The sequence below is a fragment of the Sphaerodactylus townsendi genome, linkage group LG04 (genome assembly GCF_021028975.2).
Source record: "Sphaerodactylus townsendi isolate TG3544 linkage group LG04, MPM_Stown_v2.3, whole genome shotgun sequence".
Taxonomy (NCBI): Eukaryota; Metazoa; Chordata; class Lepidosauria; order Squamata; family Sphaerodactylidae; genus Sphaerodactylus; species Sphaerodactylus townsendi.
In genome coordinates this window covers 20,146,706-20,168,862 of record NC_059428.1, presented here as the reverse complement: position 1 = coordinate 20,168,862, position 22,157 = coordinate 20,146,706, and the positions used below count along the sequence as shown (strand labels likewise).

Sequence of the window (22,157 nt, the reverse complement as noted above, 5' to 3'; positions counted from 1 at the left end):
CCCGCCTATCTATGCAGAGAGGGGGCTAAGGAGCAAAAAAAAACCCACTATGTTTCCATGCAAAGGAAAAATAGCAGCCCGTGTTGTTTCTGCAGGCTCCAGCCACTGTCTGCACAGAGGCATGCGAGCGGGAAAACAGGAGAGTGGGTTACTTTATCACGCCTGCAAGCCGCTCTCCCTGTGCTGTGCAGAAGGGGCCTAAGAGGAGTAAAATACCATAGGAAAAGCTTGGGAATGTTCAGCTGGAAAAGATGAGGTTGAGGGGGAACATGATTGCTTCCTTTAAGTATTTAAAAGTCAGTCACTTAAAGGACAGGGAGCTGTTCTTGTTGGCTGCAAAGGATAGGACTTTCAATGATGGGTACAAATTACGGCTAAATATTAGGGGGGCAGGAATCATTATAGTTCAGCAGTGGAATCAACATCCTAGGGAGGTAGCGAGCTTTCCCTCTTTGGCACTCTTCAAGCAGTAGTTAGATGAGCATTTGTCAGAAGAAGAAGAAGAGAAGAGTTTGGATTCATATCCCCCCTTTCTCTCCTGCAGGAGACTCAAAGGGGCTGACAACCTCCTTGCCCTTCCCCCCTCACAACAAACACCCTGTGAGGTAGGTGGGGCTGAGAGAGCTCCGAGAAGCTGTGACTAGCCCAAGGTCACCCAGCTGGCGTGTGTGGGAGTGTACAGGCTAATCTGAATTCCCCAGATAAGCCTCCACAGCTCAGGCGGCAGAGCTGGGAATCAAACCCGGTTCCTCCAGATTAGATACACGAGCTCTTAACCTCCTACGCCACTGCTGCTCCTCAGGGATGCTCTAGGCTGCATTGAGCATGAAGTTTAACTAGATGGCCTGTATGGCCCCTTCCAACTGTATGACTCTATGATTCTAGACCAGTGGTTCTCAGCCTTCCTAATGCTGCGACCATTTAATACAGTTCCTCATGTTGTGGTGACCCCCAACCATAAAATTATTTGTGTCTCGGTTCCTAAGACCATCGGAAATATGTGTTTTCCAATGGTCTTAGGCGACCCCTGTGAAAGGGTCGTTCGACCCCCAAAGGGGTCGCGACCCACAGGTTGAGAACCGCTGTTCTAGACTCCACCCTCCAAAGCAGCCATTTTCTCCAGGGAAACTGATCCCTGCCGGCTGGAGATCAGTTGTAATTCCCAGAGATCTCCTGGAGGTTGGCAACGTGGACCACAGGCACACTCTCTGAGCCGCAGTGCTCTCCCAGCTTCGAAGGCATCCATCCGTGTGGCCTCTCAGCAAATGAGCTCAAGAGGTGACGCACATTGATACGCTTCAGAGGAATGTGCGTAAAAGCAAAAAGTCCTTTACGGCAGCTGCTTCGGTTCCCAATCCTTGCTTACCCGCAGCTGATTAAAAAGGAGGATCAGAAACAAAACAAAACCGAGGAGGGTGGGGAGAGTGTCCCTCCTCCAAAAGGGGGGTTTAATCCTTCAGAGAAGAAGTACTTCATTTATTGCAACCATACTTATCTCACACAGAGCAAGAGGATTATGTGATGGCTTTTGTGTTCTGAGGGATTGCGGCGAGACAGTTATGAATGTAATAGGCCGGCCTTCTACTGGAAGCAAAATGTTTGCCATTGTATGGCTTGGCTGCCGACTGTAAGAATAGAAATGTGCTCACATAGGAGGAAATTACAGACAGTCAACCCACAGTGGGAGCAAGAGGACGGCGCACACCTGTCTTGCTCTTAAATCCATTTTGTCTCCACATATTGAAGGTATCGTTGACCGGTGCACACGTGCACGCACAATAATCGTATGCAAGTACATTAAATTGGGGGTGATGGTAAAAATCCCATGGGTCATAAGCTGGTTGCATTAAGCCCTGTGTCTATACATATCAGATGCTACAGCCACCATGTGGAAAGGATGATGCCGTAGAGATGCCATTTTCCTGGTCAGGGCAGTGGATTCCCTCCTTTGAATCCATATTAACTGCTACCATTCCATGCAGTGGCAGGGGAATTTTGTAAAAAGTGACATCAGTGGTGTATTTGCCAGAAACTGTACAGTTTTACCATAGAGTTTCCAATGATCCCTAGAGCTACCTGCCATTACTTCTGGGTTTTTCCCGGAAGTGATATCATCATGCCATCCATGCACCAACTGTAAGAACTGTCCAACCCTCCCACTGATTGCCGGGCTTGTCCACATTGTGGATTGACTCTAAAATCTGCAACACGTGCGTAGCCTGAACGGCACCTCTGAATCAAGATGGCTGGTCCCGCCTCTTGGTTTGAAGACCCATTGTGCATCAGCCATGCTGAGATACAGATCGTCTGGCTTTGGTTAGTGTTTTGACAGGAAGCTGGTGAGTTGGGCCACCAAGAGTGGAGGAACAGGGTACAAAATTATGGGACTGCAGCTTTCCCTCAAACCCTGGGAAGTAGCCAAGGTGATATATCCTAGCCCACATCTGTTCTAAATAAGTATCTCGTGTGTGTTTGTCAGGGCCCCCCTCCAGGGCACCCAAAGGGGTACCCGGTTGCCGTCCCACCTATCCCTACCCGGGTGTTGGTAACTCCCGGCCTCACCCCTGGTCTCGTGGGGTGGATTAATGGGGTGTCCCTGTACACCCTCGGGCTGACCAGCCCTGCCTAATCAGGACAAGAGGGAGCCTGTTCTCGCCACAGGGCTCCCTTCTCCCAGCCTCCAGCCACACACTTCTCTCTCCTTCCCTCTCCTCCTTTCTCCTGTCCTCCAGCTGCCTCTCCCTCCTGGCTTCTGCCCTCCTCATTTACTATCTCTTGCCTCCCCTTCTCAACCCCTCTTTGTTTCCCTTCCAGCCTCCCGTCTACTGGCTCCTTCTCCGTTCTCCATTCCCACCACCCCCCAGGTGTCTCCCTTCTTCCCCTTTTATCCCTTCCCCACCCAGCTCCAAGCCTGAAAACCCCTCCCCTCTCCAGGCCCGTCTCCCGCCCGACCGGCATGCCCGGCCCGTCACCAGCTGCGGGGCCAAGTCTCCGCCCCCGCCAGAGACGCCGGCCCGCGCAGCTGCCGGCCGCGTCGGCTCCCAGCTGGGGCGCGTGGGCCCGATGGCTCCCTCGGCGGCGGCCTCGGATCTCCCGGCCGCGGCGTCCGTGGGGCGGAGTCGCGGCCCCCGTTGCTCCGGCCGGCTCGCCTCTCCGCTCCCCGGCTCCAGTCCTGGGGCGGGGCCGCGGAGTCCCGGCGGCGGCGGCGGCAGAGCCTCCCCAGCCTCGGCGGAGGAGCTTCCCGCCTCCCCTGTCCGGCGGCACGGCGAGTCCCTCGTGCCGCTGTGCCGCGGCCGCGCGGGCAGCGCCGTCCCCGGCCAGCCCGAGCCTTGCGGGGCGGCCGGCCGGGCCGAAGAAGACGGCGGTGGCAAGTCCGGGCGGGGGGGGAGCGCCGGCGGTAAGTCCGGGTGGGGGGAGGGCCCCGCTCCCGGACAGTGTTCCTCTGAATTAGCAGAAGGACAAAAAGGGGTTTTGTTCCATGACAAATCCTGCCAGCCCAACCAGCTGGGACCTTTAAGTATGTTACATTGAGCAGGATATTAAATAATAGAATATCTACCACAAACCTGTTGGAGACCTCATCCTCAGCCATTTCTTTACCAAGCTTGGCCTTGCCAGACCCCCAATATATTACAACAGGGGTCAGCCTTGGTACACATTTATGATGTCAGAATCGCACACTCAGGAATGGAGGCTTTTGTGTTCCTGATCTGAATTCATTCAAACAGAATCCTGAATAGTCTGGGCCGCTGGGTGAAAATATTTTACCTTTCTTACCCCTCTTTCAAGGGGCTCAAAGGAAAGATGAGAGATATCATTTAATCCACTCTCTCGCCAGTTTCTCAGTACCAGCTTGCTTTAATTCCTGGAGAACTCCCTGGACCCAGATCTGCAAACCAGATTTGGCAGAGTTCACCCTCAACCTTTTGGTAGCTTCGCCCAAGACAGGGCTGCATGTTTCTCCTTCCGATGGTACCTCCATCCTTCTTTCCTTTGTGTAAGCCACAAGAGCTGTCTTGAAAGAGATCAGTGCGGTCATGCATAAAGTTTACAAGATACTGCAGCAAACACGTCATTCACCATCAAAAGTCCTTCAGTCGCACCCATGTCTTCATTTGTAGAGGAACAAAAGATGGACAGTCTCAGTGGAACAAGCCACAAAAGAATGGGGTGTATTAAAAGCTCACCCCTCTCCCTTTGGTTACCTGCACTCAATCACATTTGGAGTTTGGGGCCTGGATATCTCTTTCTCGTAATTACGTTACTTTTCTCTTCCATTTGAGCTGGGTTATGTAACCTCAGGCACTCGACGGTTCCTCCAGTGGAGTGAAAAGGTGAAGCGCTCTGATCCAAACGGTTAAGTCAGCTCCGAGCTATTTATAAACTGCGGTTGGACTTTCTAAATACCTGCATGCCTCTGATGTCAGTTTTTGGGTCGAAAGCAAAAAAAAATAAGCAAACTGCACACAAAGCAAGGAAGGAATGAAAGAGCAGCGGGGTATTATTGACTCAACGAACAACGACAATAACAAAAAAAATTCTCCCCCCCTCCCTCAAAGGGAAACATTAACGGAAGTTCAGGAGCAAATGAATTGGGGGCAGTTATAATGTCTTAATGTTTTGAGTGCCTCTGGAAACGAAGGAGGATTTGCCAGATGTTTGGGGCAGGTGCCATCTGCTGGACATCCAGAAACGCCAGAAACAGAATTAAGAAATCTCTCAGCCACACAGCTCACAAAGTAGACCCGCGTTTTATGTCTCAGCAGTCTCTGATATAGACACTCCACGGATATGTGCATGCTGTCTGCATTAAACATAACAACTGTGGATTCTGTTTTCTGTGGAAAAGTGTAAGAAGGACTGAAATCTCTCCTTAATGTCTTCCATGTTGGATAAGGCACTGCCTAGTTAAATAAAGACTCTTCTCGTTCCTTTTCTGGGTTATGCAATACACTGCACAAGGGGAAGAAGAAGAAGAGTAGAAGAGTTTGGATTTATATCCCCCCTTTCTCTCCTGCAGGAGACTCAAAGGGGCTTACAATGTCCTTGCCCTTCCCCCCTCACAACAAACACCCTGTGTGGTGGGTGGGGCTGAGAGAGCTCCGAGAAGCTGTGACTAGCCCAAGGTCACCCAGCTGGCGTGTGTGGGAGTGTACAGGCTAATCTGAATTCCCCAGATAAGCCTCCACAGCTCAGGCGGCAGAGCTGGGAATCAAACCCGGTTCCTCCAGATTAGCTACACGATCTCTTAACCTCCTACGCCACTGCTGCTCCTCTTCTTTTATTTTGTACAGTTTTTATTTTGTACAGTTTTGCAGTCTAAAGTTTTGCAGTTCCCTCCATTCATGGATCGCTATCCATGTCTTTTGTTTTACTAAGTAAGACCATATATTTCGTTTTGATAAAGAAATTATGAATGCTTACACTTACCAACGTCATTCAGGGTTCAAAATTGCTAATTCACAATATAGGATAAAAATGCGTTAAGTATCAAAAAGCAAGCGTTAAATGACAGCAAAACATACAGATCCATTTCCAGTCATCTTATGTCTGCTTAGCAAACTGATGATGAACAAAAAAACCTGGATGTCTTTACTTTGCCTCCTCTTTAATCTGCATGTATGGTAATGTTAGACATTTCTACAGTTTTTAAGACATATATTACAATGCAGAAGTTTACTTTATGGTTAAGAGAATCCTGCCAGCCCTGTGAGCCTTGCTCGGCAAGCAACTACCAATCAGAAAACATGATACTGGCCTGGGTGGACGAATGATCTCACTTGGTAGAGGGCACCTTTACATGTTCACATACCCCACTGATAAATAGCCAAAAAAACCTGAACACATCCTTAATAGTGCTTCTGGCAATTCCTGGAGCTACTACGTGTCACTTCTGGGTTTACCCCAGAAGTGATGTAATAGCATACTCCATGTTGCACATATAACCCCATGTCCCAGGTGGCCCCCAACCCTCCTGGCCAGGTATGAACTTGATCCCCCTTTCCCATCTACTCCTAAGAGCATCGGGCTATGTTTTCTACTCGGGATTGCTTCACGACCTGGAAAATGGACGCAGCTGGGTAAAACACAGGAATGATCTCACTGTCCGACCTTGAGCAGTAGAAGAAGTTGAATGCTGGAACCCTGGCGCACATACCGGCGGTTTGAGTGAATGAAAGGAGCGAGGCAATCAGCGGACTTTAATTTCAGGCTGCCCCAGAGAGGACAATCACCAGGTAGAACATTATTAAATCAGGCCTAAAATATCTTGCACTGAACATCACATGAAAAAAAGACAGAGATGTTTCATACCATGGTGGTTTTTCTGAGGTTTGTGTGTGTTTTTTTCAAAGGTCAACTCCGTAAACCACTTTTTTTTTTTATTTTTCTTCCCCGGGAGAAATTATGCATAATGACAAAAAAAAACAAAAAACAAAATAGATTGCACAAATGAAACAATTGACGCACGCAGGGAGGGAAATTACTCTTGGCTCTAATAATCTTTTCTTCCCTGCTTCAGTTCATCAGTAAAGTATAAAAGATTACACTAATCTCTTAAGAACCTGATGGCATTGGAATGTTTTCATTCTCTCTGGGCCTTTTGTCTACGGCCAAGGGAAGAAATGTGAACAGTTGCTGGTCTGGCTCATATTTTTACCTCGATCCCTTTCATTTCTTTTGGAGGGAGTAAAGTGTTTTCCGATAAAATGAATGTCAGCTTCCAATCCCTCCCCACCCTTACATCACTGTTGAATTAGCGGTGTCTCCTGCTGATTTAAAAACAAGAGCGTCGTACTTCTTTTGATGAAAGCGAGATATTTTTAAAGCCCTATAGAACGCTATCTGTCGCTGGCAGCAGAATGCCGTTCGTTCTGGTGTCTTCCTGCATTTGCTTTACGGCAGCTTTGGAAGGAGGCCACAACAGTGGGAATCAGCCAAAGTGGATTGCTGTCCGTTTCAACCAACATTCAAAAGTCTTCTGAAAGACTCGTGAATGTGCCAGGCTCCAAATCAGTCTGGTCATATAGTAGATCGATTTTAAAAAAGAAATCTTCAGTTTAGCCTGGATCTAATCTAGTAAGTGAGAAGGGATGTTGGTAAATATTTTTATAACTAAGAAAAAAAAACCACTCTGCTGTTCTCTCAAGCCAGTATGCGTTGCATGGTTCCTTAGCGTTCATGCACCTGTATTTACACTCAGGTGCACTACACATGAGAGTAGAATTGCCAGCCCAAGACTGGCAACTGACAGGAAACTCACCTGGGGAGCTGTCTTTGCCAATGCGATGACATCACTTCTGGCAAGACCTGGATGTGATGTCATCATTTATAGTCAAAGTTCAAGCATTCACCCAAAACTCCATTAAAATTTCTGCTGCATCTCCAGAGTCTCTTATATGCTCCAGTCTACAAGTTAAAAAACCAACTTTGCCATTTAGGTTTGAGTCCGGTAACAAGATTTTCTGGGTGTAAGCTTTTGAGAGTCAAAACTCCCTTCCTCGGGCAGCATGTCTGACAAAGAGAGCTTTGACTCTCAAACGTTTATACCCTGAAAATTGTGTTGGTCTCTAAAGTACTACTAGACTCCAATCTTCAAAGTTTAACTGCAGGACAACATGTCTGCCTTATGAAACATTATCCTTTTAGGAGTCTCTTTCTTTAAAGCACAGGTGTCAAACTCGCGGCCCTCCAGATGTTATGGACTACAGTTCCCATCATCCCCTGCCAGCATGATGCTGGCAGGGGATGATGGGACTATGTTAACTTATCTGGAAGGGCAAATAGTTATTTACTCACTAAAAAATTAATTTCATTCTCTGAATACATCCCATCTTTGCCACAGATATGAGTGGAGTCTTCACACATGCAAGGAAAGGCCTAGGAGCAGCAGTGGCGTAGGAGGTTAAGAGCTCGTGTATCTAATCTGGAGGAACCGGGTTTGATTCCCCGCTCTGCCTCCTGAGCTGTGGAGGCTTATCTGGGGAATTCAGATTAGCCTGTGCACTCCCACACACGCCAGCTGGGTGACCTTGGGCTTGTCACAGCTTCTCAGAGCTCTCTCAGCCCCACCTACCTCACAGGGTGTTTGTTGTGAGGGGGGAAGGGCAAGGAGATTGTCAGCCCCTTTGAGTCTCCTGCAGGAGAGAAAGCGGGGATATAAATCCAAACTCTTCTTCTTCTTGGTTTAGTGATACAGCATCTGCTTGGCATTCAAAAGGTCCCAGGTCCATCTCCAGTTAAAAGGATGGTGCAAAAGAGGTCCTCCTGAGACCCTGCTGCCAGTCAGAGTAGGCAATACTGACCTGGTCTGACTCAGTAGGAGGCAACTTCATGTGGTCACTTGATTCATAGAAACGCATGCCGCATGATGCGACCTGGTCACGTTGTGAGCTTCCCCCACGCTACTCAATGTGAATGCAAGCTAGGGCTCTCTCATCTCTCATGTGATTTGGGTGTTTTGTACAAGCTGTAGCGTAATTGCCACAGCAGTGTTGGATGCCACGGCACATGTGATGTGTCACTCCAGCCTTTGGAACCTAGCCATAGCTCCGACCTCTTCCTGTGAAGGAACAGCCACATTCCCAAGTGGGGACTTCAAAGGAGAGAATGAAAAGTCAGTGGTTCCCTCATAATCAGCATACTTCTCTAACCCCAAGCAACTGAGCTGTATCTTAGGTCTTTTAGCATCAGGATTGTATCAATCAAATCAGAACCATCCTAAAGGTTAGAAACCAATTTTAATCAGCTCCTTCCTGAAGTAAATTTCCTTGGAAATTACGCCGTACTCCTTTTTAGCACGCCAGATGCTCTCAGGCCCCAGTGGAAGCTTGACTCTGAAACAGACGTTTATTGTGATACATTAGAACTAGCAGCAAAGCCCATTGTGAAGTAGATTCAGTGGGCCCTGGGAAAGGGTGGAAGAGGAAGAATCTCCCCTCAATGGGCTTTAGTGGGGCTATAACGCGCGCACACACCCCGCTTCTGTTGGGATAAGAGCTCCTGGTAGTTGGAGATTATCTCTTTATCGTAGTTAGCAGAGCGGCACGGGTGGCTAGAACACAGCAGAAGCCCTTACCTCGTGTGCATGCGTGTGCGTGATGAATCCCAATGTGCGGCAAGCTTACACAAAAGAAAGTCGGAGTCAGTTATAGTTTCTTATCTAATAAAAAGAGTATTTATTAGTGAACTCCATTCTGGATAGAAAGGTAGGTAGATAGAGTCACTATGCTATCTTAATCTAGCTGGATGGAGATGGATGCGAGGACCATCCATCCTCTCTCTAGGCATGGCAGGAAGAAGTGGTGAGAAGGGGTCGAGGAAGAAGCCGGAAGGAAGGAAGTCCCTGAGAGTATCAGTCTAACATCAAAGGGATAGAACCAGCATGATAGAGTAAAGGTGTCAAATCCCTAGGTCCCTATCTAGGCACTAGCTCTCTAGTAAAAACCCCCTCTGTAGGTTGAGGCAGGAAACAGCGTAACAAAGTCCTTCACTTCCAACAGCTTCCAGCACAACACTTACCTGAATCTGGGTGTGTGCAGTGGTGGAATTCAAATAATTTAACAACCGGTTCTGGTGGTGGGATTCAAATAATTTAACAACTGGTTGTTTACAAGCACCATTTTAACAACCGGTTCTGCCGAAGTGGTGCGAACCTGCTGAATCCCATCACTGGGTGTGTGGCTTGTCCACACCTGAGCTCTACTTGCAGTCTGTGCTCTGCATTTTGAGAACCAAATCGTAGTGAGGGGGAGACATACAAGTGGTACGTGCACAAGCTAAGGTTTCCAACCTCCAGGTGGTGGCTGGAGCTTCCCCGGTATTACAGCTGATCTCCAGGTAGCAGAGATCAGTTCACCTGGAGAAAATTACCATTCTGGTCTTCCTCCAGTAGAAAAGATTTCTGAATGAAGGAGCATTTCTCCATTGAAGGAAGACTTAGTGGAAAGAATACTTGGATCCAACCCACTGGTTTTATATCACGTTGCTTCCTCAAAAGAATCCCAGGAAACGCAGGATGCTTAGCACTTTCTGTTAGGAGCAGCAGTGGCGTAGGCGGTTAAGAGCTCGTGTATCTAATCTGGAGGAACCGGGTTTGATTCTGCCGCCTGAGCTGTGGAGGCTTATCTGGGGAATTCAGATTAGCCTGTGCACTCCCACACACGCCAGCTGGGTGACCTTGGGCTAGTCACAGCTTCTCGGAGCTCTCTCAGCCCCACCCACCTCACAGGGTGTTTGCTGTGAGGGGGGAAGGGCAAGGAGATTGTCAGCCCCTGCAGGAAAGAAAGGGGGGATATAAATCCAAACTCTTCTTCAAAACTCTTCTTAGAGATTCCCTAAGCTAACCTTTACACTTCCTTGCAGAACTACAATTCCCAGACTTCCTTGAATTCTGTACTTCCTTGAATTCTGTCCTGGCATCACACCACTGTAAGTGTGAGGGAATTGCAGAAATGACCATTTTGTTATTGATTCCGACGGCACGCTGTCCATTTGTGGATACAATCCATTCCTGCAGCACCTTCCCAGAAGAAAAATGTCAAGACATTTAGCTGTAGAAACTCAAAGCCTCCATCCCTTTTGCGTCATGGACAGTTTTGGGAAAGGCAGTGCTGTTTGTTCACACATGGGCACTCCTGCGCCTCAGACAGGAAATATGCCAGACTGCCCCAGCAGGCGGCTGCACTGAGCACGTGCAAGAACGGACCGGGCCCCGCTTCATAATTAATCATCACTGTCAACTTTTGTTCTTGTTAAAGGCTTGATTGTTGGACAAGGGTGGTAATGAGGCCACTGTTTCGTTGTCTGTTGCTACGAGGTTGCAGGAGCTGAGCTGCTGCCCAAAGGGAGAATGTGCTTCTTTCTGGAGTCCTATTTAAAAAGCCAGAGTGGAAGCATTGTTATTTGCACCAGCTGGCAGCCCTGCAGAGTTGCTGCGATGCCTCTGAGCTGCGAGGGATGAAGGATGCTCTCTTGACCGTTTGTTCGTTAACGGGATGCCCGCTCTCTTGTTTCCTTGTAAATAAACATAATAGGTGCAAAACAATCTTTTTTTAAAATTCCTTTCTTTCTCTATATTTCGTTGCCACCAGGAATTTAATTTTAACCCCCTTTATCATATTCTCCGGAAATTGTGTGTCTGAGCTTTAAAGTGGTTTTCAAAGGACTACGTGGTCCTGAGGAAATTCGATTTAGAATACCTTTAATGGCATATAAATAGTTTAACATTAACATTGCAAGATAATAACAGCCTTTACAACTTCTGAGTTAAAATAACACCATTTAAAAATTTAGCCACTGCTTCCAACAGCTCGTAGTTGTGGCTATTTAAAAGATATATAACCTTCTTTTTATCTGTAATGCCTTCACTTCCATGCAGGAAGGGGATTATGTGCTTCTTCCTATCTATCTCATAAAAGGGACAATTCAACAGCATATGAGATACTGTTTCCACAGGACCCATGCCACACAGGCATTTCCTTTCTTTATGTGGAATTCCAAAGTGGCATCCAAGGCTAAAGGAAGAAGGCAGGGCATTACACTTAGCTAAGGTGATTGCTCTATGCCACCGGGCCTCAACCAGGAGATAAAGGTACCAGGCTACAATTAACATATCCACGGGTATTCCCAGAGAGATCGGGGAACAGGTTTTATTAGCTTCCTCTAGCATCTGTTGAAACTCTCTATCAAAAGGTCTCTTCTTGATAGCCCCATAGACCTCCTGCTTTGTTAACATTAGCAGGTCCTCCAAGGAAATGCCCAACTCATTAAGTTTGGCTTCGATTTTAACCCACCACTAGGTTGTGTGGAGGATGGTGCGTCCCTGGGATGTATTGTCCAGTTCATCTCGATTAAAACAAATCCTGGTCCAAAACTTGAATGTCCTGAGGAAATTACTAGTATGGCATTCTAGGTTATGTTTAACAAATTAAATTTTTGTTTTTATGTGTTATTTAGGTTAAGTGTTCCAATAAATAATTTACAATAAATAAAGCAATCTTCTGCGGAAGTGACTTTCATTTCACATCAGTCCATGCTTTCCTTCACATCTCTGAAGTCAAATTAGGATCTGTGAAAGGTTACCCAAAGGTTACCAATAATGTACCAAAACCAGGGTTCTTTATCCAAATACACTCAAACAGCTGAGATTTTACATTTTTTATTAAAAGTAAAGGAAAAGAAATTATAACATCAGTTCTCTCTCATCTCTAGACAGTCCCAAGTATAAAAAACAATACAATACAAGGCTATTCAGCCTAAGGCAGAAGAATAGTAAGAAAACAAGAACAACAATGAGAAAATCTTAAGAAAAATCCTTTATGAATGAATCTCTCTAAAATGGTGTCAGGGGTTTTATAGAATTGGCTCATCTAGACCATTTGATCAGTAATTAACCAATTGGGTGTTGAATAGAGTGGAATCATCTAGATCAGTGGTGGTGAACCTATGGCACGGGTGCCAGAGGTGGCACTCAGAGCCCCCTCTGTGGGCACGTGCAAACAAAGTCGCCCCCACCTTCCCACACACATCTAGGCTGGCCTGGGCCGCTGGGCTCGATGATTAGCATTAAACCTAAGACCTAGTTTTGGGGAAGCAGTGTAGGTAACCCTGTTAAGCTCTGTTAAACCCCACTGATTTTCATGCGAAGAACTAAAGCGTGATCCTTTACCTGGGAGTAAGCTTGGTTGCTGGCAATGGGGCTTGCTTCTGAGTAAATCCTCCTAGGGTCGTGATTCACCCGTTGGAAGAGTTGCACGGTTGCTTCAAAGCAAAGCCACCGACTACCACCAAGCTTATTCCTGAGTAACACGCACCTCGGAGCCAACCTTTTTTTCTAAACTAAAACCTCAGTATTCAGGTTAAATTGCCGTGTTGGTACTTTGCAATAAATAAGTGGGTTTTGGGTTGCAGTTTGGGCACTCGGTCTCAAAAAAGTTCGCCACCACTGATCTAGATGGTGAGGGAGATGACCCCCACCTAAAAATTCTTGGCTATTAAGCCCTATCTGTCCGGTTTAGAGTGTGGCCTTGTAAAAGAGGCCAAATGGTTGCATTGTGAATGACCTAGCAAAACCAAATGGTTGCCCCATAGAAGACCCAATATACAAGATAAATGATCTCTCAGTAAATTTTAAAGGAATACATACACTTTCTTCACAGGATCTGACTCCTTTTCTAGTCTCCTATGGTTTCTACCTATTTCTTTAGCAATTCTACATTTCACATAACATTGTAAGTTTAGCACAAACAGCCTCCCCCCTTCCCAGGTTAGCACAGATGGGGAGATCACCTGATAGTATCTTCCCAAGAGATCTAAAAATATCTTCAATTAGCTCTGACTCAGGCCACACCTTCATACCTATGGGACCACGGCTACTGTTATACACTCCCCCCACCTCCCGGTTCCCTTTGGTCATTTTCCAGTGAAAGGGTTTTTGATGACAGATGCAGAGAAGTCCCTTCTCTGCTTGCAAGTCCTTGCCAGGCAAAGCAGAAAGTACTGAACTAGGTGACTGACTCATTAAAAACCATGTCCTTGTAGCATTCATCCAAGTCTTGCAAAGTCCTTCTGACCAGAGCTCTCTCATCCATCCTAGGTGGACATTCCCTTTCAAGCCCCACCTTCTCAGTTATTATTCCAAAGTAGCCTTGGCCTTTTCCCAAAATGTTCTTCACTTGCTTCTTCCAGCCCAAGTTCCTGGTTCAGCTACATTATCCACTTTACTTCCCAAACCACAGCCTCCTGGAATAAATGCAAATCACTGGTGTGTGCATGAGATCCCCTACATTTTCCTGCAACATCCGGTGAATGAATAGACCGGTTAATTTGTTTGTATCTTTGCCAGACTTTTTTTTTCATTCGTCTTTTTCAGGATCAACACTCTGTCATAGGTCAAAGTGCAGAGCCCAGTCCAGGATCCGGTCCTTGCTCCAGTCCAAATACTGGAAGCGGTTTCATAAACTCATCCCAACAAGCATTACTGAATCAGCAACTTAAACAACAACTCCTCCTGCACCATCAACAACAACAGCAGCAGCAGCAGCAGCAGATACTAACAGAAGCAGTAAGTGTTTCTATTGTATGTATAATTTCATTTTCATTGGACTAGTATATGTATAATGTATAATCCATTTTCATTGGATTAAAAGCTGGGAGGGGAAGACCTGGGTTCAACTGGGGAACCTGCTTAAGTAAACAAAGGGCACCTTAATTTATCTGACTTGAGCTGGGCTTCCAGCCTCTCTGAAGTCAAAGGTCAGAGCCCCACAGGCAGCCCGAATGTTAAAATTAATGTTTGTTGTTTATTTATTTGTTTGTGTGTTTATTTATTTTTATCCTGCTCTACTGGAGAAGCTCATAGCAGATCTGGGATTAGAGGATATCCAGATAACAGATTCCTTCCTTTCTCAGGGCGCAAAACGAACAAACATACAAACAGCTTCCTTGGCAATGCAGGGACACAAAACAAGGTCTTTGATATCCTAGGTTAATACTCAAACTGCTTCACCATGCTGGTTCTCTTGAAGGATAGCTGTCATCCTCGGGGTGCTAGGGGGCAGCCTTTAAAGCAAGGGGGCGGCAGCCTGGAAAAGTTTGGGAACCTTTGATGTAGATTGACCCAAATAATAACTTCGATGTTGTCAATAAAAAATAATAAATTTTTCTTTTTTGTCCGGTCGCTCAGGAGAAAATATCTCCTCAAGATCAAATGAATAGACACTTGACGAGACCACCACCAGATTATAAGGACCAAAGAAGAAACCAGGTCAGCATCCAGCAAACACATCAGTATTCAGGTAATGGAAAAGTCCGAATGATTGTGTAAAATTTGTCTCACCAACAGTATCCAGCATATTCCCATCTCAAGGTGCTACATGAGTGGGGGGAGGTGTTCCTCATTCTTTTTCTGTCTTCTTGACCCCATTGTTCTTCATACACAGACTTTCAGCCCGTCTTCGTAAGATCCCCTTCATCTTATTCCACCATTGTACATAGCTCTTCTTCTCCATGTGTAGTCCCCCCTCTCTGGCCAACTGAACAAACTTCTACTTCTCATATACTGATTTTCATTATCCCATGACTGACTCTTCTCCTGAGCAATTGGAGTGATTGTGAATATTCTGTAGCAGCCTAACGACTCAACTGATGAGTGGCACACAGACAGGCAAAAGCCAACATTTAGTTTACTGTGTGTATATATGTAATAGAAGCAGAGCACATCTAAAGATAGGAAATCTGGTAGCTGAAAGGAAAGGGCATGTCCAGAGAAAGAGGAAAGTGCCTTTCTAAAATGGGAAACAGCTTCATGCTCTGAAGTTTAAAATAATCTCCATGTATCATCTCCTTGAAAATATGTCAGCCATGTTTGAACTCTAGCCAGATCTAGCTTCCCTGAGGCCAAATTCCCTGAATTTGTTAACCAAGGTGGTGTTGGGATGCTGGCAGCTGAATTTCGCATGTTGTTTATTAAAACTTCTTTAGACATTACATCTTTTTGGATGTAAACTCATAAGTTCTGGCTGTCCTATTGCTGGCAGAGCACTAGAAAATATTCCAGGGTGGGTTTTCCATCTGTGGAATAGTGGTTGTAAAGATCTTAGGTCCAAATTGTGGCATCTCCAGTTAGAGAATCTCAGTTTTCAGGACTAGGAAGTACTGTAATTTCAGAGATTTATGTCAGAGAGATGCACTATGCCACTGCACACCACTACACTTAATCTGGAAAACCAGGTTTGATTCCCCATTCTGCCACTTGAGCTGTGGAGGCTTATCTGGGGAACAAGATTAGCCTGTCACTCCAACAGATGCCAGCTGGGTGACGTTAGGCTAGTCACAGTTCTTCGGAGCTCCCTCAGCCCCATCCACCTCAGAGGGTTGTGGGAGGTGGGTGGGAAGGGAAATAAGATTGTAAGTCCCTTTGAGTCTCCTTACAGGAGTGAAAAGGGGGGATAGAAATCCAAACTCTTCTTCTCTCCAAACTCTTCTTAAAAGTGGATGGAGACAGTTCAGTGGCTAGTAGTTGCTTCCAAACCACCACCCCACCTGCTATGGACAACAAGTTTCCAGGTGTTAATTAATAAACATGAATTAAATTGGGGGATTCGCTGCTTGTAGACATAATGATGACCGCAAGCAAAGATGACTTTTTAAGGGCAGGAAAGATTCATGGGGGATAGGTCCATGACTAATGGTGACTAATCAGTAAGTCAGCATGTTGTAATGGGGGAGAGCAGTGGATTCTAATCTGGAGAACCAGGTTCAATTCCCCATTCCACATGAATGGCGGACTCTAATCTGGTGAACTGGATTTGTTACCTTGCTTCTGCACATGAAGTCTACTAAGTGACCTAGGGCTAGTCAAAGTTCATCATAACTCTCTCAGTCCCACTTACCTCACAAGGTGTCTGTTGTGGGGAAAGGAAGGCAAAGGAGTTTGTAAGCTGCTTTAAGACTCCTTACAGGGGGGGAAAGTGGGATGTAAATCCAAACGCTTCTTCTTTTCATGAGAACCTCCATAGTCAAAGACAACAATCCAGTGCTAGGAGACAACATCAAGAGAAGGCCTTGACCTTTGTGTCCTATTTATTGACTTTGATTCAACTGAATTTGTTTATATTCCACCTTGCAGACGAACCCCCAAGGTGAACAACAGACGTCAAGAATTTTAATAAACAAACAAAAAAAATCAGTTAACCAGAAATTAACCAAACAGTATCAGGTTTAAAGAGGAAAAGTGGCATGGTATAACCATTCCAGTTCTCTCAAGGTAAGCAGGGTTAATACTTGGATGGGAGACCACCAAGGAAGACACTGTAGAGAGGAAGGCAATGGCAAACCATCTTTCTTCACACTTGCCTTGAAAGCCTCTTGCTGTGATCACCATCAGTTGTGACTTGATGGCACTTAACATCCCTACATCCCATGTTTGAAGAAGCAGCTTGAGGGCAGCACTGAGCAGATGGGAAAGCCCAGACCAGTTTGTCAGTTACATGGTCACAGATAACTCCAAGATAAAGTATGAAGATTTTCAGTCCCAACATAATATTTTCCTTCTCTGTTCTTCGGAAACATTGCTCAAACAGCCCAGCATGTGCTAGCTCCTAAGAGGTCCCGAGGGATCCTACGACCCACCCTTTGAGTCGAGTGTTGGTTCTGAGCATGAATCAGAAATCAACACATTCTCTTGTACAGCTAACTTCGTTTGGTATCTAAGCTCTGGTTATGTTGTCTGCCCAACACAAATTGGAATGCAATTTCTGCCCATCTGGTATAAATTAAAGAGGCAACAAAAATGAAAGGAAAAGGCTAAAAATAGCTGCAGATTCATGGGGGTGGGGAGGAATTTTGTCTTTTGAGCAAAAGAGAAAACCAGCGCCTCACCACTGTGCCCTTTTACACAACTCACACCATTCCCCAAAGAGAATCGGGTGTCGCCATCTGTACAGGAATCTAAACGCTCCTCTCTTTCTTTTTTGTATAGTCCTTAAAGTCCCACAATGTTCACTGCTGTTTTGTAGCATAGATTGCTCCTCTGAAAGGTGGTTCATCTGCCTTGGTGGCTGTTTCGTTCCAGTGATGGTGAAGGGATTGCTAAGAACCAGAAGGTTCTTTGATACCTCCAAGTGGGAAAGGGCACTGGGAGAAATCAGCCCCTTTATTCCACCATGGGAAAGTTGTGCTCTGCTACCCCTGGGGCAGTTGCCCAGCAGGAAGTGGAGGGCCACCCCACAGTGTTGTGCCATGCTGTTTTTGGGGTACTCTCTTGTTTCCTAGATGGAGAAACACTGGAGGGGTTGAACCTTGGCCTCTATATCAAAGCCATTATTTGCCATAGGAAGAGAGCCGTAATGGGGTGGGTGCCAGTGTGGTGTAGTAGTTAAGAGCAGGTGAGGTCTAATCTGGATAACCGGGTTTGATTCCCCACTTCTCCACCTGAGTGGCAGAGGCTTATCTGATGAACCAGATATGTTCACGCACTCCTACATTCCTGCTGGGTGACCTTGGGCTAGCCACAGTTCTCCCTGAACTCTCTCAGTCCCACCTCCCTCACAAGGTGTTTGTTGTGGGGAGAGGAAGCAAAAGGAGCTTGTAAACCACCTTGAGTCCCCTTACAGGAGAGAAAGGGGGAGTATAAATTCAAACTCCTCTTCTCTGAAGGGCCCAAAGGAGTCTACAAAAGATGGAATTCCTGTTTGCAGTCTAGAACTGAATCTCTTCATTGTCCTTCTCATGTTCTAGGTGGATCGCCTGCTATGAGCATCAGCTCCAACATGTGCTTTTCCAACCCCGTTTCCACGCCAAGCATCTCGCAGCAGGCTTCTACTATTCTGTCCGCTGCCCACGGAGCCAGGATGCCTTCTCACCAAGCCGCCCGCCACGTGGGCTGCTACGGGAACATTCCTTGCAGTCAACCAAGCACGTATACTACGACAACGACCGGCGTGAGCCAGGTCCCGCAGCACAGGAACCCAAACCAAATCATCCCCAGTCCGAGCAGCTCTGCAGTGTCTCGGCAAGCACCACCAGGGCAAGGAAATAACTTGTCATCGTTTGAGAGTGGGTCTGGAATCAATTCCCAGCCAGGAAAACTCAGCTTGAACCCGGGGACCTCTGGGCAAAGACCTTTGAACGTGATGGTTACCTCCAGTTCTGCCATTCAGAACTGGGTCTCTCAAGAAACAGGGGGCAAACTGCAGGACGCACGAAAGGCAGCGGGGCCCCATTTTCCCGTTGGGAGCCCCTATCCAAACCAGCCACTACAGCGTGCTGTCACCCACCAGCAGTTTCCACAGCGTGCCACGGTGCCTCCCAACCCCTTAGGTGCCGTCCAGGCGAGATCACCAGCGAACCATAGTTTAAACGGGCAGGTGGTGGGGGCACAGAAAGCCCTGAGCGCAAGATCTAACCAGGTACGGGCCCAGGCCGTGCCACACTTAAATCCCCCCGGGCCGAACGTGACCACCGCAAACCCTTTGCTGTCAAGCCCTTTCCAAACTAGTCCCCACCAAACCACAGCCAGAGCTTTCCAAGGAACTGACCCTGCGAATGATCTGGCCTTTGATTTCCTGAACCAGCCAGGTGACAACATTGGCCCAGCCCTCAACAGCGACTCTGATTTCATCGATTCCTTGTTGAAAACGGAGCCCGGGAACGACGACTGGATGAAAGACATCAACTTGGATGAGATCTTAGGCGGCCATTCCTGAGACAGAGGGCAGGGCCGTTACAAATTAAGAGTTTCACTCAGTTGCTTTTGCAGAGAAGCATGAAAGAAAACGACTCTGCAGATGGCTCAGTGGGGCGCTCTTTGGGGGCGAGCGGTTTACAGTGGAAAACCAAATACGAAATGCGGAAGCTTTTACGCTCGTCCATAAAGCAGAACAAAAATGCCGGAGTGCAGAAATATACCTTCTATCCTACTAATAGCTGTAGCTTTGTATCATTATTATTATTATGTTATCATGTTGTTGTTAGTATTATTATAATTATTGTTATTGCAAACAAAAATGTTGAATAATGAAAAAGGCAACCTGAACCACAAACAGCCTCAGACCATTTCTTAGGAGCAGTCAGCAGGTGTCCAAGAAACCATCATTTTTTCCACATCCACTTCATGAAATGATATTTCTGCCTGCCCCAATCTCTTATTAGCCATTTCCCTCAGACCATTCCCCTCAGACCAAATTCATGAAGGACCAGAAACCTTCAGCCCAGGGTCGGAGTTAGTCCTAATAAATATATTAAATTCAGCCTCCTGCCCCTAATTACCTCCATAGGTCACCCATCTTCCAAACATCTGGTCTCATCTGTGGCCTTTCTGCCTCTCCTAACCGTAGGGCCCTTCTCAAGAACAGAAAAATACAAGAAGAGCCTTCTTGATTGGGCCAGTGATTTATCTACTCCAGCATCCTGTTTCCTACAGTGACCAACCAGCGGACAGAACATAGAGGCTGAGTCTTTCCCATGATATTAACTCTTAAGCACTGCTACCGTATTCTGAGGTTTTCTGTCTCTGTACATTGAGGTTAGGTCACCAGCAGGGCAGCCCTCAATAGAGTTACTCCAGTCTGCCATTGATTTCAATAGGCTTAGACTATAGTAACTGCTTAAGACAGCTGGAGGTGAGCTCAGTTGCATTTTAGAGACCACTAAGAGGTTCCCAAAGATGCTGACCACTAAGAGGTTCCCTACTGGACTAGCTGTTCTACTGCAGACCAACATGGCCATTCTCTGAAACTATCGGTTTAGGTTTGCCCTACATGGCTAGTAGCAATAGAATGACCTGTCATCTATGGCCTATTATGCATGCAGTGCTTACCCCCACGGCTCTTTTCTCTGCTGTGGGTTTTTCTGGGGATTATCCTGCTCCAAAGTATCCCCAGCCGAGCCAACTGGTACTTCTGTTGCCTCCCACTTCCTTCCTGCATTGTTTACCGCCTTGTTTTCTTTCTTTTTTTAGCTGTCTTTAAAACATTGAAAAGAAAAAGAAACAACCCCTTTGGGCTGCTGTACTGGCCTAAAGAGGGGAGGAACTGCTATCGTGTGGGCAGGGGAAGGTGGGGAGGGCAGAAAACTGGAAGGAGCCCCATGCAAAATGATCTTCTCAGGGACTGCAAAAGGGAACAAAAAGTCATAGTTTACCAAGTTTGGGAAGCAGCTGGGATTCCAGGCAGTCAAACGTGAGGAGTTCCGGAGTGGGAAAACCTGTGCATTAAGGACAAAGATATCTGAAGGGAATGCTCGCTCACCGCAAAGGAGATCACCAGTGGGTAAATGGCCTATGAGTCTTCTTCTACCCTCACCTTTGTTCCATCAGTCAATGCTCAGGGGAGGCCGTTGCCTTTTGATCATTGTTGATGTTGCTAGGATTCTCTGTGCTTTCTAATTGTGGAGCAGGTCACACCAGAGAATCTAAGTCTGTCTTGACCCACCCACACACACACCCTCTAGATTATTAAAATTTGAATCCTTGAGGCACCTTAGAGATCAATAAAATTTTCCAGAGTATAAATTTGCTTGAGTCAAAGTGCACTTTGTCAGATGTGTCATCAGTATTTGAAAAAGTGGGCCTTGCCTCACATATTTTATGGATCTCTTAAGGTGTTACTGGACTTGAATTTTGTTCTACAGACTAACAGCTACCCGCCTGAAACCACCCTCTAGGTCAGAAATCCCCAATATGGCATCTCTGTGTTAAAAAGTGGATGGGGCTCCTGATCGGCTGTGCAAATTTAAACGATGTTGTTTCTACAGCAGTGGGGGTTTTATTCTCTCTCACTCCTCTTCCTGAGTGTGTTTTTAAAAATTACTCTTCTTGTCTGTTGGGCTCGAACTCTTTGTCTCCCTGTTGCGGCCATTTTGTGACCAACTTCGTCTCCTGTGGCAACCATTTTGTGCGCTCACCGCCCTGCATCAGAATTCCAAAGGTGCCCGTAGATTCAAAAAGGTTATGGGCCCCTGATCTAGGTGATATAGCTGCCCATTTATTGGCAGCTGGGAAAACCATGCTGCCCAGAGCCTTCCTATTCTAAGAGGCATAAAATAGCAGGTTCAAGCAAAAGGGCAGCTTAGCTTTTCATGCCAAGCTTCAGAGCCTGTGACAGAGGCCCAGTGTCCTCCGACACATTTTGCAGATCCCTGTATCACGTTGACACGAGTGTGTGGGTTTTTAAAAAGCAAAGCAGTGGCATAGTGGTTAAGAGAAGGTGTACTCTAATCTGGAGGAACCAGCTGGGTTTGATTCCCCACTCTGCCGCTTGAGCTGTGGAGGCTTATCTGGGGAGTTTAGATTAGCCTTGTCACTCCCACACACGCCAGCTGGGTGACCTTGGGCTAGTCACAGTTCTTCTGAGTTCTCTCAGCCCCACCTACCTCACAGGGTGGTTGTTGTGAGGGGGAAGGGCAAGGAGTTTGTAAGCCCCCTTGAGTCTCCTACAGGAGGGAAAGGGGGATATAAATCCAACTCTTCTTCTTTCTCTAAAAGCGATGAGATCCTTCTAAAGACCACATGAGTTCAATTCTGACAGCTCTTGCCACATGCTGCTGAAATGGTGTTGTGACTTCCCTGCTATTCATTTCAAAGCAATTCTGCAAAGAAAATTACCAGTGGGTTGCATGGACCAAAATATGGAAAGGGTTGCTTTTGTTTGGTTTTGTTT

The 22,157-nt window shown here is 46.5% G+C and overlaps 1 protein-coding gene across 1 annotated transcript in view; it reads left to right on the top strand.

Moving 5' to 3' along the window:
- MAML2 (mastermind like transcriptional coactivator 2) overlaps nucleotides 1-21,774 on the top strand; it is a 180,129-nt gene extending 158,355 nt beyond the window's left edge. The window contains exons 3-5 of the mRNA XM_048493607.1: nucleotides 13,871-14,062; nucleotides 14,684-14,795; nucleotides 18,238-21,774. Of these exons, the coding sequence (XP_048349564.1) occupies nucleotides 13,871-14,062; nucleotides 14,684-14,795; nucleotides 18,238-19,205 (1,272 nt within the window). The 3' untranslated portion in view covers nucleotides 19,206-21,774. The remainder of the gene's footprint in view (nucleotides 1-13,870; nucleotides 14,063-14,683; nucleotides 14,796-18,237) is intronic.
- The last annotated feature ends 383 nt before the right edge of the window (nucleotides 21,775-22,157 follow it).